The sequence below is a fragment of the Manis javanica genome, chromosome 10, assembly GCF_040802235.1.
Source record: "Manis javanica isolate MJ-LG chromosome 10, MJ_LKY, whole genome shotgun sequence".
NCBI lineage: Eukaryota > Metazoa > Chordata > Mammalia > Pholidota > Manidae > Manis > Manis javanica.
In genome coordinates, this window is record NC_133165.1 from 110,483,994 (window position 1) to 110,501,897 (window position 17,904).

Genomic DNA, 17,904 nt, shown 5'->3' on the forward strand with positions numbered 1-17,904 from the left:
CACCTCCAGACTAACTTTCTGAGATCACGGTCAGTAACTCATGCACCTGGGGTCTAAATCTCAGGCTGCCACCCCGGGGCTGGAGGTGGCGCCATCAGAGAGAAGGCTCGAAGACAAGAGCTTTTTTTAAAATCATCTTTAATGTATTCTTAATAATTTTTTGCCTTGTTTACCAGATAAATCATCTAAATAAATAGATGCTATACAGTCTCTTACCAATATCAGTACAAAAATAAAACCGTGCTCTGCATCCACTCTCGCTCCCCAGCACACTTAGAAAAGGCATGTGCTTGGAATCAACTCGTGCCCCCAACCCCTCCCGAATACATTCATTTTGTCTGAACAAAGCTCAACGCTCATTCTGTGCAAAGAAAGTGTTCTCATGCTGAGACCTGGAGGCTGGGCTGGCCACTTATAAAGCAGAAGCTGGACCACCTTACGCAAGCATAGCGCCACCCCCCGAGCGGGAGAGGAGGAGAAAGCTGGCGATGGGGTTGCCACCCGGAGTGTTGCGCACCGGGGCGCCCAGCAGGCCTCGGCTGCGGCACTGTAAGTGGCCATGCCAGGGGTGGGGGGACACTCTCCACACCCCATCCCACAGCAAAAGAAAAGTACCAACTGGTCTCTCTACATTCAAGATGTATGGGGGCTGAGGGAAGGAAAGACAGGTGGTCCAACTCTCTGAGCCCCCAACCCCCATGAGTACTGGCCTTCTGGGGTGGGCGACAGAGCAGGAGGTCAGTGGGCTCCTTGCTACACCCTGCTGGGACACTCAGGGCCACACCCAACTCCTCCCAGAGGTCTCTGTCCTGGGTAGGGCAAGGTCCTAACAGCACAGAGCCCTTTCCCCAGGGAGCCCTGGCTCCCCAGGTCCCCTTCCTGAGACGCATGGAGCTCTGTGGGCCCCAAAGGGCTAAGTAAGAGGCAGGAAGTGCTCCTGCAGCAAACAGAATCAAAGGAAAGCCCCCAAACCCCAAGCCCGCGGACTGCACCAACAGTTCTGTGAAAGTGCCAGTGACGCAGGAAGAGAGGTCCCATGTCCTCACAGGGAGGAGGACTATGACTTCTTTGGGAAGCTGCCACCAGAGGCCCAAATCCACGGCCACCATCTTCTAGTTCTGGAGAGGCCCCCTCCGCCGCCCACTGCCCTCCACCACCCTCCCCTCTGCTGGGAGCCCCTGTCCTGGGAGAGCTCCCACCTCCAGGCTGCCCCTCCCCTCCCCAGCGCCCCACGGCTGGGTGGGCGGGGTTTCTGCTGCCCCTCTTTTCCCTGACCCACCCCCACATGCACCTCTAGACTAGCTCTTAGGCTGGGGATGAATCAAGTCACCCAAGAGGGGTCCATCCCTCAGTGGAAGCACTGAATTGACCCTGGACAAAGATGGATTAAGGAGGAAGGGGAGAGACTCAGGGACTAGGAACTTGCCAGCAGGGCACCCCAAACAAAAATGGGGTGCTGGCTGTCTTTGGTTTGGGAACTCAGGGAGAAGGGGCCTGGGAGAAGAATGGCCCTGGCCTTGCCTCAGCAGGGGGTGTGTGGACTACCTCGGGGCAAAACAGAGTGGGGGTAAGCCTGGGAGAGGGCAGGTGGGGTGCAGGACCCGAGGGCCCCGCCTCTGACAGTGGGATGGGTGGAGGGAGCCGGCCTTACATGCCCCTCCTTTGCCCTCCCCCAGGCTGACTTTCTCCCTACATAGGGCCAGGGTAGGGAACAAGTCACTCTTCACTGCCAGGGGTGCTTCTAGCCCACAGGCATATTTGCGGCGACTAGAAAATGAGCGCCCCTCCTCCTGGGGGGCACAGCCCCTTGCCGGGCGTGGGGCTTGTGCACCTCCTGGCCCACCGCCCACTGCAGCCCGACTGCAGGAAGACACGGCAGAGGTGCCCTCACAGGAACACAGGGTCAGTCCCAGCAGGGCCTTAGGGCAGATGGGGGCGAGTGTCAGCAGCAGTCGGGGCTCCCTCCCTCCCCGACAGCCCGTACCCACCCAGGGCTTGGCTGAGCTGGATGGGAGGGCAGAGAAAGAGGAGAACGGGATGGGCTGAAAAGTCACCTGAGTCCGAGAGAACAGGAGCCCCTCGGGGGAAGAAAGGCCAGACCCCCTCATAGCCTGTGCTGATGCCTGGCACACCTGCGGCTGGCCAGGTGAAGCCACAAAACCACACCTGCACGCCTGGAACGTGGCGGCTGTCTCACCCGCATGCCAGACCCCTGCCCTCTGCTGACAGCTGTGAGCAAGCTGAGCTGGGACAAAGGTGCCCCACGGGGTGCCCTGCAAGGTGGGGTGAGTGTGGGGTGCCTGCAGCAGGTTCTTTTGTGCTGTCAATCCCCCCATGCTCACCTGGTCACGGTTTCCAGACAGGAGGTATGGAGACACGTGCACAGGCAGGAGGGCACAAGGGTGGGACAGTGTGCACACCTGTGCGGATGGGTGTGCTCACGAGTGTTCCTCACAGGCCGGGCGTGGGGCGCAGAACTCTGAGCAGAAGCCACTCTGCTCAGCCGCAGCTGCCACCAGAGGAGAGGCAGAGTCTCCCCGGAGGACATGGGATGCACTCGTCACCTCCAACCCTCCTCTCTGACCTGGTCACTTCTGGTCACAGCCAGCTTCTACATCCCACCATGAAGCTGGAGTGAAAAGTTACAGACAAAGAAAGGACAAGGGGAGCCGAGCAGGAAGGCTGGGGTGGGCTGCTCTGGGAAGGGCTTGGGTCTCCCGTCCTTGAGCTCCTAGAACAGCCGCCGCACCTCCAGAGAACGGGGACGGCGGTGTCCATCCAGGGGCCGGTGGCCCTGTCTCTATCCTGCCCTGGAGAGGCTCCCCGACTCACAGGGAAGCTCCAGGCCTCTCCAGCCCCCCAAACAGACCCTGAGGCCCCTCTGTAAACATGACACGCAGAGCAAGCGCAGGGTGGTGGGGAAGTGTTGTGTCTTCCCCCTTCTCCTGTTACATATGCTTTTAAATAAAATAATTAACCCGCCCCCAACCCCTCCCCATCTCTGGAAGTTCCCACCCCAAGCCCAAAAGAAAACAGTTTAAGAAGAGTAAAAACGGTGATTCAGAACTTCCCACTGCGGTCTCGGAAGAAGCCCTCAGCTGCCTGGGCCTCACGGAAGGTGACGGTGATGGAATTGGCGGTGATATCGGTCACTGTCACTTCACTTGGCGGGAGCGCAGGTGTCCAAAGAGGGGGCCCCTCGGCCAGATCTGCATCAACTGTAGCCATGGGAGAGACACGGGGGACAACACTGACACAAGGTGGAGAAGAAGGGAGCAGGGGGCTGTGTGCAACCCACGCCCCACACCAGGTCTTCCTGAGGCCCCCGCCAGCTTAGGGCCACCTCAAGGCAGGGCACACGGGAGGAGATCACTACACTTATCCTTCCTGGCTGGGCAAGAGTTTGTCTGGAGCAGCACCACAGAAAGAACTGTGGGCTGGGCGCCAGGGTCCCTGCAGGCTATGTGGCCTCAGGGGCACCCTCAGACCATTCCAATGACACTTGTTCCTGATGACTTAAGAGACCTTTCTAGCCCTGAGGGTCTGTGGGCCTGGCTCTCTTACCCTCCTCTTCAGGGGGCTGCTCAGCAGGCTCCCACTCGCCGGCCAACTGCAGGACCTCCGGGGCTGGTGACTCCTGCAGGAAGAGCTCCCGTGGATGGCTGTGACTCTCCAGGTCGGGCCCACGGGGCGGGAACTTCTTGCGTGAGAGCCGCAGGTACTTGTGGGCCTTGCGCGGCTTGCTGAGCGGGAAGGGCAGGGTGGGCACCAAGGGGCCCTTGTCCACCAGCTCAGGTGCCCCTGCCTTGACCACCCCCTCGGGGCTCCCGCTGCCGAGTGGGCGCGTCAGGGAGAAGCAGAGCTTCTCCTTGCCCTTGGCCTTGTGGGAGCTCCGCAGGTCCATGCTGTACAGCCGCTGCGGGGGCAAGGCAGGGCACGGCGGGTCAGCCCTGCCCTCCCACCCACTGCCGCGCCTTTGCTCATGCTGTTCCTCCAACCCGGAGTTCCCTTCCCCATCTTTCATGGCCCAGAACCAGCTGGCACTCCAACCCCAGCCCCAGGTCTGGCGCGGCTCAGCCACACATCCTGGCCCCACCATGCAGCCTAATCTGCCGGGGGGCCGTCAGTGGCTCAGGGATGGGGGTGGCGGGGCACGTTCCTTTGGTACACCTGTAAGAAGTACCAACCAAAAACTGACCAACAAAGAACTTAGTTGGATTTACAAGGCAGAGAAATTAAGGAGTTATCCTTCATTATAGGAAAGGAATTTTTGCTTACTTTTGGGAGCTGAAACAGCCAGTCTACTAGGGAGATGATGGGAGGCAGAGGGCTAAGTTTCTTGAGGCAAGTTAACCCCAGAGTACACACAGCACTGGGGGGCACCAAGTCACACAGCCACAAGGTCGGGACTTTGCCAGCAGCCTGCAGGTGCCCCCTGACCCCTCCAGGACACTCCTTGGCTCTGAGTGACAGAAGAGGCCCGATGTGAATCCAGCCCACCGCTGAGGCCCCCCTTCACTTTTGTTAACATGGGGCTGTGGGACATATTCTTATACAAGCCCAGGGCTGGAGTTTTGTAATTCGGTGAGTGTCTGACTTTGGAGAAATTTATACAAGTCTAAGAAGGATCCTTGGTGCTAAGGTGTTTTGAGGGCCTGGATCACTTTGGACAGTATCTTTTACTGCCACCTGTCACCAGAGGTTCCCAGGAAGAGTGAGGCCATCACATGGGACCTGTAGGTCAAGTACCTCCAAGCTGGGAGCAAAGATCACAGGTGCAGCCTCCATTCTCCAGTCCCACCTGGCAATGCCGTCCCTCAGCGCAGGGTGCAGATGGTTAGGGGATGTGAGAGGATGCAGAACTGGGAGGGACTGGGAAGATACTGCAATACTAGGGGACTTATCTTACACGCAGCTTTATCAAAACTGCTCCTTCAGCCTGGCGCACAGGTCATCACAAGCCCAGCCAACTCGCCTATGATCCTGAAAAGGACTCATCTTTGGCCTTGTCCATCTCAGCACGAGAGAACTACAGTTACTAACGGACCCAGGAGCACCAGAATCAGACCTGGATTCATCCAGCTCTGTGATGCTCAACTAATGGCCTCCTTGAGCCTCAGTTTTGTCAGTGAAACAATGATGAAACTGCACCGGCCAGCCTCCAAGAGGGCCCCAAGGATGGGATTAACACCCATATGCCATCCCCCAGCTCGGAACACTGTGGCGTGGGACTTCTGAGGCTGGGTCACACTAAAGACGCTGTGCTTCTCCCTTGCTCTCTCTTGGATCACCCACTCCAGGAAGCTAGTGGCCATACTGTGAGGCCACTCAGTGGCCCTAAGGAGAAGTCCCCATGGTGAGGGACCAAGCCACCTGCCAACATCCAGCACTAACTGGCTGGGCATGCGAGTAGATCTGCACATGGAAGCAGGTCGTCCAGCCACAGTCAAACCTTCAGGTGGTGCAGCCCTGGTTGACAAATGAATGTACCCCAGATCTGAATCACTCAAGAACCAGCTAAAGAACTCTCAAATTCCTGGCCCACCAAGACACCAAGACTATGTGATACAGTGTTTATTGCTTTTAAGTTGTTTAGTTGTTAAGGTAATTTATTATACAGCAATAGATAACCAATACACCTTCCACATAGGTTTGGTGTGTGGATGATGTGTGTTTATTTATGAGCAGCACCAAGAACATAGCTTAGCACAGAGAAGATGTCTGATAGACAGATGCTAGTTTCCTTCCTGGGACCCAGTTCATACCGAACCCCTGTGTAAAAGGCCCACTGCATGAAGAGGGGCTTGTCTATTCAGACAAAAGCCTCAGGTGATCTAAAACCAAGAATGGGCAGGAGACTGGACATGCATGTGGACTAAGAAGTCTTATTTGTTGGCTTCAACACCTGGGTGGGCCTTATTAAACAGAGCTGGTATTCTTATCATACTGGTTTTATAGATGAGAAACTCAAGCTCAGAGCAGCTAAGACACTTGCCTCGCATCACTCCAGGTTCCATTTGCTTTTCAGTGCAAAGCAGTCAAGTCAGCCAAGTGGCCCCAAGACCTGGGTAATTTGGGATGTTGCAGTCTAGACACACACCTACAGCAAAGGACTGGAAAAGGAGGCCCTGTATGTTTCTTCTCACTCAAAAATGACATGTTTCTAGGACATCCCAAAGCTACAGTTGAAGAATTCTAAGTCTCCTTTTCTTGGATTCTAAAATTCCAGGCTCCCGTGCTTCCTCAATTCTAAAGTTTATGTTTCTAAGTTTCTCAAATACGACAATTTTGTGTTTTGGGGACTTTTGAGCATCAAAAACGCTTACTTACAATACTCTAAGCTCTCAAAGTTCTAGGATCCCATCAGCCATACAGCCACCCTCCCTCCTACCATAGCACCTCTCACCCAGGCTGTCTTTCTGGGACACCAGTCCCCAGTCCTGACTTCTCCCCACTCCTCCTATTGAAACTTACCCTCTAGGTGCCCTGCCCCACAGTGCCCTGGGCGGAGCCCAGGAGGGTAAATGGTTCAGTTCATCTAGTGGGTGCAAATGCAAGGACCAGGTGGGGCTGGGAGAGGGACTAGGGGGACTTGTGGGCAGGCACCAGCGCTGGCGGGGTTACCTGCAGCAGGAGCCGCTTGGGTTTCGGGCCTCTCCTCCTGTACCCTGACGCTCGGTCTCTCTCTTCCCTGGGGTACAAAGCAGATGGCAGAAGAAAAGGAAACACTGGTGACATTTAAGGGAAAGTGAGATCTCTCTCCACCTTGTCCTCTGCTGCTGGGGGAGGGGGAGGGCATCCTCCACAGGCCCCGCCCGATTCTGGGGTAGGGGCTCCTCTGTGCTCTTTAGGCCATACAGAAACCCTTCAGCCAAATTTGCCTCAAATGTCCCAGGAGGAGCTGAGAAGCCCAGGAATGGCCCTCCTGCAGGGAAGTTCTGCCCAGCTTTCTCCCATCTGGGAATCTGCATGAGCCTGGGGAAAGGACTGGTAGGACTTTTCTGCACCATCTGGTTTGGGAAGGGGAGAAAAACTAGCCTATTCTGAGTGCCTAGTAGATGCCAGTTACTGCTGGGCGCCTTCCCCACATCCCAAACACACACACACATACAGGCACCACCTGTGGATGCATGCAACGCCCGCACACAAGAGAGCAAGCACATCATGACCGAGGCTCCAAAACCAGTGCCAGAGGAGGAGGGAAAATTTTGGCATTTCATTCTGCCTATTGCACTTCATTCCATTCGCTTTTGTAGCACCCCCCTACCCCGTGCAGAGGCCACGAGGACAGCAGAAAGAACGTGGAGGCTAGGAGTCTGCCCCACCCCCCCGAGTACTGTGTGACTTTAAACAGGCCTCTCCATCTGAGCTCAGCCAAACCAGTGAATCCTGGGCACTGTGTCCAGCGGTGCTTCCCCAACCTGGGCCCAGGCAGCAGCTGCCACAATCCAAGAGACACCAGCCTCCTGGGGTGCTGGGCAAATGCCCTTGCGGAGGGCCCTCTCTCCCTACAGAGCTGGCTTCAGCAGGTCTGCTGTGCAGCCCTAGAACCCGCATTTGAAAGCAGCCAGGGCACTGTGACACCCAGAACTTTGGGTCCCGCTCCTGGTGGCTCACCATAACAGACCTCCCAAACCCTTGAGGGTGAGGCCCCTGGACAAGCCCCTTAGCCTCAATTTCCCCATCAGTCAAATAAGACCCTAATTCCTGTCTCAGGAGGTTACTGTAAGGGGCCAGATAAAAACGACTTTGTGAAACGGTCTCACACTGTACAGGGTAGGTGGGACAGGAGATGTGCAAGGACTTCAGCTGACTGACTGCTGGCAGGAAGGGAGGCCAGTAAAGCTGGGGTCAGCTGGGACGGGAGTGGCTAGATTATGCTCAGAAGGCCCCACACCAGGAGAAACATTTTGTCAAAGGCTCCCTACTAAGATATGTCCTCCCCATCAGTGGAGCTGCCAATCACTGACCAAGCTGCAGAATCCCAGCAGAGCACTGCACGCGGGAGGCTGAGGCCCGGAGGTGGCTTTGCCCAGGGCCACTCAGCTGCGAGGTAGCCAAGGGGGATGGCCCAGAACTCAGACATGCCAACTCCAGAGTCACACCCCTCCCCTGGCCTTCCCTGAGCTTCATCGTATTTCCTTCACTTAGTGAGAGCATCTTTCGAGAGACTCTTTCTCTGGACTGCCTGCCGCCAAGGGCATTACTGACATTGCTGCCCTTCACACGGGGCATTTTTATATTCTTCACTGCAGTTGAAACTCCCCCCTTATGAGGGAATCAGGCAGGTGTATTAGGGATAGCTCTTTCTACATTAGAGACAGAAGCCTGGGAAGGTTAAGGAAGTGGCTGATATCCCCAGCAACAAAAGAGACCCAGGGCCCTCAGCTTCCCTGGGACCTGGTGCCCACCACCTCCCCCCAATGACACCAGGTTGTCCCTGCAGGACCTCCACCCCATGCCCACAACCCTTGCTCAGAGCCAAGCCAACAGGAGGCTCCCTGTGAAATCCCAGAGCCTGCCTTATGCCCAGACCCACTGGGAGACTAAGGCCCCTTACTTTTCCTCATAGGCCATGACTAGGCGGGGGTCCAGGATGTGTTCCTCTGGCTCCCATGTGCTGTACCTGGGGAGAGAAATAAGATGTCAGAGCTGCTCTGCTCCCTCTGGCATTCAGAGGCCCCAGCTGCTCCACCAGGGCCCACTGCCTGCAGGCCTTTGCCCCTTCCTGGTCCAGCATAATTATCACCTACTCCCAGAAGCCGTCCCTGGTTGCGCAGGGTAGGCCAGGGCCTCCTGGAGGCTCCAGTGACGCTAGAACTCCCTTCTTTTTGGGCACCCTATTAACGACTGTGTCCAACTCCTGATCAGATTCCATGTTCACTTCAGACACACAGGGTGCCTGCAAGAAGGCAGGCCCTTTAAGTCCCAGGATTCCGTGCCCATGAGCAGCAAGAACATTTGGTAAAGAGCAGATGCTCTGGAGCCAAACTGCCTGGGTTCAAATCCCAGCTGTGCCCTTGATAGCTGTATAACCTTGAGCAACTTACTTAACATCTCTGTGTCTCAATTTTCCCATCCGGAAAAGATTCTTGTGCTGATTGAACACATTCATGTGTCTGAATGTTTATAGCAGTGCCCGGTGCCCAGGAAGCTTTGCTGTCCCCACCTGGCCCTAGCGCAACCTCCTCTGCCCTGGCCGAGCTGCCGCCTCCCCACTCAGCACATGGGTGCACCTTCACAGCCAGTTCTGATGTGCCCTCATCCCGGGGCCTGGCACTGCAGGAATGTGATGTGCACAACACTCTCAGAGCAGAGAGCACCCCCTGCTGGGACAGATCTGGGCAGGGCGGCTCAGGAGTTCTGGGGCTCAGCTCTCCCGCTTCTACTTGCACTATTATTTACTTAGTATCTGCCTTTAAAGCAACTCACTATTTTTGTTTTAAGTAGTTTTATTTTTTAAAAACTTTGTATGACTTTCATAAACGGAAAAACTAGTATCACGTACCATAAACAGATACTAGTACACAGAAAATTAAAAAATTTAAAGCATACATATGTCTATATATATATGTATACATACAACTATACAACATACAAACATACAAATACACATACATGTATGTATGCATACACACATGTGTGCACCCAGCTCTTCTGGATAAGAAGAAAGGTGAGTAGGTATCAGGGAGGTGTTAGGAGGCAGAAAGAGGCAGGGCAGAGCCTCTCTGTTCCTGCTTGCCTCCTAACCGGCTGAGCTAAAAGCTTCATCTTAAAGTGTCCTGGGACCATGTGACACCTAACAGTAGTCCAAGACAGATTCAAACAAGCTGCCCAGGGACAGAACCCTTCCCTTCCCTTCTCTCCCGCACTGACAATTCTGCACACCTACTTTGTGTTAGGTCTGTGGATGCAGCAATGAAGGTCCACGCCCTGATGACCTTAGAGCCCCTACCCGAGTGCTACATGTCCCCCTCTCATTCCCTGCAGGGCTGTGCTCTCCCCAGAGCTAGTCTCCAGACAACTCTCAGTCACCCTTTAAGAGCCAGTGCCTTGTGGCTTCCCTGACTACTGTGCAAGGTGTCCCGCTCCCAGCAGAACGAGCCCTCCCCTCTGCTGCTCTCCACAGCTTGCTGTTGCACCTGGCATTGCCAGAGCTGTTGATGACTCCCGCCGGTGTTATGGCTGGCAGATTGTGACCCCTCTGTACCTGTTTCCACCTCAGAGATGCAGCCCACGCCCAGGAATGGCTGTAGAAGCCACTACAGAGTTTTGCTCACAATGAAGAAATGCTGAAAGTACAACTGTGGATTTTTTTATAGTTTAGGTAAAGCCCAACTATAAGAAAACAAAGGGTGGCTAAGACTCCCCCAAACAAAGGTTGAATTTCCTCCTCTGTACTAATAACAAGAAAGGGGGATTTTGTGTTCTTCCTGTGTCCTCTGCCTTGTCCTAGCTGCTGAAATGTCTCTACAGTACTCTAGTCCTTTTTGCCCTGCCTACTTCCCCACTGCCCTACCCATTTTTGGTTGGTGTAGTTGCTTTGTGGTTCCTGGTGAATTTACACCTCAATTTCCTCATCTTAAGAATCACCAACACCAGGACAGTAACAGCAAGGGACCAGCTCACAACTACCACCAGGAATTCACCCATTCCCCATAACATCCTGTAAATTATCCCACTTTACAGATAAAGAAACTGAGGCACAGCAGGTAAACACCTTGCCAAGGTCAGTGAGCTAGTAAGTGGACAGTCTGTGCTTGGAACTCTGTTGAATCTTGGCCACCCTACCTTGGATTCCTGACACATCACTGTATCTGACTTCCCACCGGGTTGTGTAGTCCTTCGGGGAGGGGCATTGCCTAACTGACTTTCTCGATGTCTGACCTGGAGCCTGGCACAGTGGGTGCACAGAAAGGGGCAGTGGATTCAGGGGGGATTGCTATTGGGTTAGGTCTCAGGCAACAGCGCAGGGTCCGATTTGGCAGCAGGATGCCTGGCCCTGCTCCCTGACGGGGGCGGGGAGGAGGAGAGGGAATGTACAGCGTCTCACCCCCTCGGACACCCCTGCCCCCTCAAGTGGAGGCCATTAGCTCTCCTCCACAGTGTGAGAAACCAGAGACCACAGGTGGATCAATGCCGCTTTGTGAACACCTGGGTACAGGCAGGACAGGAGTGCGCAAGCCAGACGGATCCACAGCCTCAGAGATGCTGGGATCTGGGTCTCCCGTCCCGCGCACCGGGCTACGGCGTGCGCGCTCAGCGCGCGCAAGCTAGGAAGCAAAGGAGCGTTCAGAGGCGAAAGGGGCATTTGCCCCGCCCCTGAAGCCGGCAGCGGGGCGCGCGCACGCAGGCGGAGGCGCACGCACAAGATCCCCGGTCAACCAATGGGGGCCGGGGGCCGGGCCAGCTCGCGCCGGCTCCGAGGTAAACACGGCCACGTGACCAATCGCCCCGCCCCCGCGCCCCAGTAAACAGGCTAGAGGCAGCCCCGCCTGAGCCCCGCTGCGCAGGCTCCGGCTGTGTTGGGGGCGGGGCACCCCACAGAGTCGGGCCCGCCCCAGCCCCCCAACTAACAATTTAAAGATGCCGAAAGTGAGGATGACGGAGGATCAGGTCGGCACTGCCTGTGCGCCTTTCGACGAGTAACTCCACCCTAGGGCTTCTTTTCTCCATCCATGCAAGTGTCCCTTTTAAGGCTGATGTGACGGTTAGATGTATTAAGCCATTTTAAGCACTTAGATCATTATGGCACATAATAAAAGCAAATAAGCATTAATTAAAACAATTTCAAACGCCTACAGAGCGCAAAACCCTGCCAGGGCCGGAACCCGGGTCTGCTGCCAGCTGCCCAAACCCGGTCTTGGAGGAGGGAGAACAGCCTCCACTGCCCTGGCACTGCACTACGAACCTTCCCTTGGCTCAGGCAACCTTCAGCAGGGCCTCCTGAGGTTAGGGCCTTATTTTACAGGCGGGGATCTGCAGGCACAGAGAGGCTGAAGACTTTGCCCTGGTCACAAAGCTGGTAAACCTACAGAACCAGCGTTCAAAGGCACCCTGGTCTGACTCCAAAGCCTCCCTACTAAACTGGTCAAAAGACCAATACAGGAGATCCTAGGTCACCTTTAGGTCTGGGATCAGGCAGCCCCTAGTCCAGATTGTCCCAGCTGTATGACCTCGGGCGAGGACTCCTCTGAGGATTTTTGTTTCCCCATCTGTAAAATGGGCTGCCATTAGGCAATTAAATGGGCCAATACCTGACTCATAGTAGGGGCTTACTGATACGGTTATTGCTGGTGATATCATTACTAAAGCTCAGTGAAGGCGGTCCTCCTTAAAAGATGGGGTAGCATTCACAAATGTAAAAAGAAGGAAGGAACACGTTTCTGAAGAGGGAATAGCAGTCCTGGGCAGGCTGGAATGAGAGTTGGGTATCTGAGGGGTCTCCGCGGGGCTGAAGGCCTGTAGCTGATGATTGATTTAACATCCTCTGCCCTGTGCCCCAGCCCCTCCCTGTGCCTTCTGCTGTACCTTCCGCAACTAGCAAGATAGCTCCTCTGCCCCATCTGCTGGGGAGAGAGGGCAGTCATTTACCTGCTCTTGGGGAGGGACATAGGTAAAGCATGTACAAACGAAACAGGGTCTGCACAGGGCGAGTGTTTATTTCAATAATGGTTTCTGTTAGCTATGAGCTTCCTGGCCAGGGTGTGGAGTGTGCAGGGTACTACGGAACAGGAGAATCTGGCTCCTCTGCCCACGGAGGCTAGCACTGCCCTGGCCAAGTCCCAGGCCTTCAGCAAGCAGCCTGCCCAACTACCTACCCCCTACCCTTTTTCTCAGCCTCTTTTCCAAAAAGGTCGCCTGAGGAGGGCAGACTGAGGACCAAGTAGATTACAAAGGAGCCCAGGTTCTCCTGCTTCTTCCCCTGACTGAACCTATTTTCCTCCAAGCAAAGTGGGAGATGCAGTGGATGGTGTGAAGAGTGTGCAACACAGTGTGGGCTTGGCAGTTATATTCTTGTAATGACCTCCCCTCTCTGGGCCTCAGTTTCCCCAGCTGAAGACTGATCTAAATGATTTCTAAAGGCTACTCTGAGCTCCTGTGAGAAATACAACCCCCCAGATCCCTCTCCTGGCTGGGAGAGACCTAAGAGCCAAGCTGCCTAACTTTGTATTAAATGCAAACATTTTCTAACTGCTTGGTAGGCTGAGAAAACACCAGATCCTTTATATCCATCATCTAATCCTCACAACAACGTTGTGACGGAGGCTTTATTATTCCACTTTGGAGATGTGGAAACAGAGACCCTGCCACGTTGGTGACCTGCCCAGGAGCTCACAGCTATCCCACCATGGGCCACAAACCCAGGACCAAAGTGTGGGGGAGCCAGAGGTACCCCAGGCCAACTGATCAAACAGGGCTCCCAGAACCCCCTCGGGTTTCCAAAGGCAGTCATAAGGTCCCACTGGTGGTCTCAGTATGTCATGAAACAAGGGAGCCCAGGGTTGGGGGTGCGGGCCAACAGAAACATGAGGGACTGCCTTTGGAGCGCGAGGGCCTTCCCTCCTGCTGAAGCTCTGACGGGATTTATAATTCATCTGGGATTTATAACAGTGGGAGAAGGAACTTTTAATTGATAAGTACCTCTGTTTAGAGAAGGAAATCTTTCAAAAGATGGAGTCTACAGAGGAGGAAAAATAGCCAACAGTGCCTTGAAGGCCAGTAGGCTGGAGGCTATAGTGGGACACCCGGCCTTCCAGCGTAGAGGCTAAGAAGCGAACGAGTACGCAGGGAGCCAGTGCTCCAGCAGCCCACCCTGGGCGGGCTTCCCCTGATAATCCTCCCGCACCTCTTACTGCCCTTTGTCTAGGCTGGAAATCCACCTCAAGCCTGCCCAGTGTAGGAGAAGACTGGAGAGTCGTGTGCTTGGGCTCTGTCCCTGGAGTCCATTACCTGGTTGGCCAGCTGCCAACCCCAATTATCAGGATGCCTGCAGGTCCCCCTGAACATGCACCCGAGTCTCTCCCCCTCAAGAGTGAGGGAGCCTAAGAGGGGAGGGCAAGGCCAGGACTACTGAACCCATTTTGCAGAGACGAAAGCTGAGGCAAATGGGCTACCTTCCCCTCTGCCATCTCTCCCCAACATGCCTCCAAGATGCTTCCAGGACCCAATACCAGATCAGCCCCCAGCACTGACAGCAGAGGCTGGGGACTGAGGGGGTTTCCAGCCTGAGGGGGTTTCCAGAAGTCAGTTGCTAGGAGGCAGGGCAGGGAGGTGGGGCACCCACAGACCAATGGAGAGGCCCCACGACTTGCTTATTCCCTCCCCCAACAAAACTCCCTGCTGGGAAGTGATTGGTTGGGGGAAAGTTCCTGACTGGGCTGCAGAAGGAGCGGTGGAGCAACTAGGAGAGGTACTTGGTCCTCAATTGTGAGATGGAGGAGGTACAGAGGAGATACCTGGAAATGGGGAGGCCTAGTTCAAGCTCAACTCTGCCTCCACTTGCTGTGTGACATACAGCAACTGCTTACCTTCTCTGAGGCTGTTTCCTCCTCTTAATAAGTCACTACCACATCTGCCTCACCAGGCTGTATGGGAACCTGCTCTGTAGACTGGAGAGAGGTGTGCTTGGGCTCTGTCCCTAGCCTTATGGCACTGAGGACTTGTGTCTCCCTGGCTAGACTTGCCTTTCCCAGACCCAATAACCCCCACCCAGCACTGTGCCTTGGGAGCCCCTCCACCTGGCCAGCAGACATCTCAGAAGCCAAGATGCTGTGCCTTCACATCCCAGTGCCAGGAAAGCCAGAAGGAAAGGGGAGGAGGCTCCAACATGGAGCTCAACCTGGAGGGGAGCAGGTGAGAAGAGAAGCTGGGGCCCACTGGGACCTTCATGTGCCACAAGCTGCTAGGCTGGCGGAGGGGAAACTGAAGCCCAGAGAAGAGTATGCTTTAATCAAAGTCTACTGGCCAATTACTAGAGCAGCTGGAGCTAAAAGCTAGGCAGGAGAGAAAGCAAAAAGTAGATGGGAAGATGTATAGACAAAAAGACATACACACATAAAGGAGTCTTACTTTGGGGGCCATCCCTTCCACTTCACCAAATATTCGACTTTACCCTGGGAAGAGAGAGAAACAGACACAGTGAGACACACACCCACCCAGTAACTACTCACAGGACAGTAAGGCCCATTCCCCTCTGCAAACACACAGTCCAGGGACCACCTCCCACATCTCCACCAATGCAAAGGCCCCCACACTTTGGCTGCATGACCATCCCAGACTGCTCTCCCTACTACAGCACAGGAGTGCATCTGGCCGCCAACATTGCTGGGTCTCCTGTGGCAGAAGCTCAGAGCTCATGCCACACAGGGGAAACTGAGACCACATGGAGGCCTATACCACCAAAAATCCAGTGTCCAGAGGCCCAGTGCTAAGACTATAACTCTCTTTCCTTTTTAGATCAGAAGACTCTCCAAGTCCTAGGAAATTTCTTGCTGGGGTGTTCCCCATGGCTCTAGCCCCACCAGCCCCTTTCCTGGGAAATGCTGCCTCTGGCCCAGAGGTGACAGGCCAATGACTGTAAGACCCACAACTCAAAAGACCCTGGCAGGACCCCAGAGAAGGCTGACAAAAGTCTCCACCTTCAAAAATGGTGGTCACCCCTCCAAGAGTTAGAAAACAGAGCCAGGCCCCTCCCTTTCTCACAGCTGGCAGGGCTGTTTTCATCCAATGGGTGAAACCCCTCTACACTGGAACTTTAAGACCAAGATATGCCACTTCCTCAAAGAGGCCTGCCCTGTCTAACCCTTCTATGCCATCCTTCCCACCTTACAGTTCTTCCTAGGTAGGATCTGTATTTATTTCCTCTTTTATTGTGTGTCTCCTCTGCTGGAATGCCAGTTCCAGGACGGGAGGGATTTATCCCTCCCTGAGGCTTAGAATGGTGCCTGGTACATAACAGATCCTCCCTCAATAAATACACTTTGAATAAATGACTAAAGGAACGATGCTCTTTACCCTCTGGTACCATCCCTCAGGCCCCACAAAGAAGGGGTATTTACTGCACCTGATTATGGAAAGCCCTAGGCTTTGTGGAATAAATTAAATTTGAGGAAACCCTGGAGGAAGTGGGGAGGAGCAGCTCGGACCTGAATACAGTTCAACCCCATCTGGGTTGGGGGAAGAAAAGCTCATGGCCCACCTTGACCTTCCCCCTTGGCCCAAGATGCCAGAGCCAAGTTTTCTCTCTGGAAAGAAGATCAGCTGGCAATCAGCCAACTCGAGCTCCCGCTCTACCTCCATCCCTAACTGGCCGCATGACCTTGACGAGGTCATTTCCCCTGCCTGGGCCTCAGTTTCTGTCTTTGTCAAAAGAGGAGAGGTAACCTGTGACCCCTCCCAGCCCTGCCGCTGGATCAACCCAAGGGGCTGAACAGAGGAGATCCAGGAAAAGGATGGCAGTGAGCACCAGGAAAGGAACTTTTCCCGAAGAATTCCATCCCCAACCTCCAGCCCGGGGGAGCGCACTCCGCAACACGTGCACAGGAAGCGTGTGGGCCGCCAAAGCCCAGCCCCGAGGCGCCGGCACCGGACCCAGCACAACAGATGCCTCCTTAAATTGCAGGCTGTGTGTCTGTTTTGGAGGCGTAGGAGCGGGGGGAGGCGCCTGGAGGATGCCCGAGCGCTGTAGGCGGCTTCACTGGGCCGCCGGGCGGGGCTGAGAGCTGGGGTGGGGAAGAAAGAGGGGTGTGCACTTTAGAGGGGGGGAAAGACGGAGGTGGGGGTGTGGAAGGGATCGGAGAAGGTCTAAGTCCAGTAATTTGACTTCAGAGGCAGGACACTGTTCCAGAGCTCCGCCTCCAACTTCAAAGGTCTTGGTCGCAAGAGTCCAGAGTCCTGAGTTCTAGACCCAGTTCGGACGTTAACACACTAGGCAAGCCCTTTGCTTAACTTGGGCCTCAGTCTCCCCATATTTAGAATGAGGAGGATGAGGATGATCATTCAGGATCCCTAAAGTCTGACCCTCATCTCCAGCTCTGGTGGGCTCAGCTGCCCCCAGGATCCGGGTAGATAACTTTTATTCTACTTATCCTACAAGGTGGAGGGGAAACTGAGGCACAGACTGGGGAGCCAAGCCCAGCAGCGCAGGGCTGCCTGGGCCTCCCGCCCCACTTTCCCCTTCGCTCCCAGGTGAAGGGGACGGTGCTGGGGACAGGAGGGACCCCAGAGGGGTCCTGGGAGCCGCCCCCACGCAGCCTCACCTTCCGCACGCGCTTCTTCCGGATGCTCTCCACAGCGAACACCTGCTCGCCGATGGCTGACAGCTCCATGCGGGGCGGAGGGCGAGCTGGCCCGAGGCCGGGCTGGGCTGGGGGCGGAGCTGCGGGGCCGCGGCTGTGGCGCGCGATGGTCGGGCCGCGGGGTCCCCGTCACCCTCGCCCGGGCGCGCACGCGCACGCGCACGCGCGCACACCCCCTCGCGCTCCCTCACGCTGCCGACGTTCCATTTTTGAACCTGCGCAACATTTTCCTCAGCGCGAGCGAGCGAGCGAGCGCGCGGGCAGGGGCGGGGCAGGGGCCTGGCTCGCGCCAGGCAGGTCACGCCCCTCCCCCTGGTCGCCCTCTCCTTACTGGCCACGCCCCTAGTCACGCCCCACATTCTCCGTCCCCAGGGAGTCCCGCGCGCGGTAGCCTGGGCCGCTCACCTCAGCGCCTTCGGCCCGGGACTTATTTGGCGCGTGCGCTGCTGGGCTCCCGGGGGCGATGAGATCTTAACATCGCCCGGGGGCGATGAGAAGCGTTTTCAAAGATCCTCCGGACGACACTGAGGGGCGTGGCCCGGGAGGGGGGCGGAAAAGAAACCTGCAGGGCGGGGGAGGCCGTTCGCCCCATCTCGCAAAGTAG

The 17,904-nt window shown here is 55.6% G+C and overlaps 2 protein-coding genes across 3 annotated transcripts in view; both read right to left on the bottom strand.

Moving 5' to 3' along the window:
- Positions 1-15,118, bottom strand: part of LOC108386308 (DNA dC->dU-editing enzyme APOBEC-3G) — a 47,418-nt gene extending 32,300 nt beyond the window's left edge. Inside the window, exons 1-2 of the mRNA XM_073213891.1 lie at positions 15,073-15,118; positions 8,561-8,626 (exon numbers count right to left, since the gene is read on the bottom strand). Coding sequence (XP_073069992.1) covers positions 8,561-8,570 — 10 coding nt within the window. The 5' untranslated portion in view covers positions 8,571-8,626; positions 15,073-15,118. The remainder of the gene's footprint in view (positions 1-8,560; positions 8,627-15,072) is intronic.
- Positions 306-17,555, bottom strand: CBX7 (chromobox 7). 2 transcript variants are annotated; one of them, XM_037006940.2, is made up of 6 exons: positions 17,262-17,555; positions 15,073-15,116; positions 8,561-8,626; positions 6,625-6,691; positions 3,565-3,637; positions 306-3,218 (listed from the first exon to the last, which is right to left on the bottom strand). In XM_037006940.2, exons 1-6 carry the CDS (start codon positions 17,328-17,330, stop codon positions 3,061-3,063), a joined length of 477 nt encoding a protein of 158 aa, XP_036862835.1. In that variant the 5' UTR covers positions 17,331-17,555; the 3' UTR covers positions 306-3,060. The 2 variants fall into 2 exon arrangements, with proteins under 2 accessions (XP_036862835.1, XP_036862834.1); XM_037006939.2 differs by having other exon boundaries at positions 3,565-3,916; positions 17,262-17,425.
- Between the last annotated feature and the right edge of the window lie 349 nt (positions 17,556-17,904).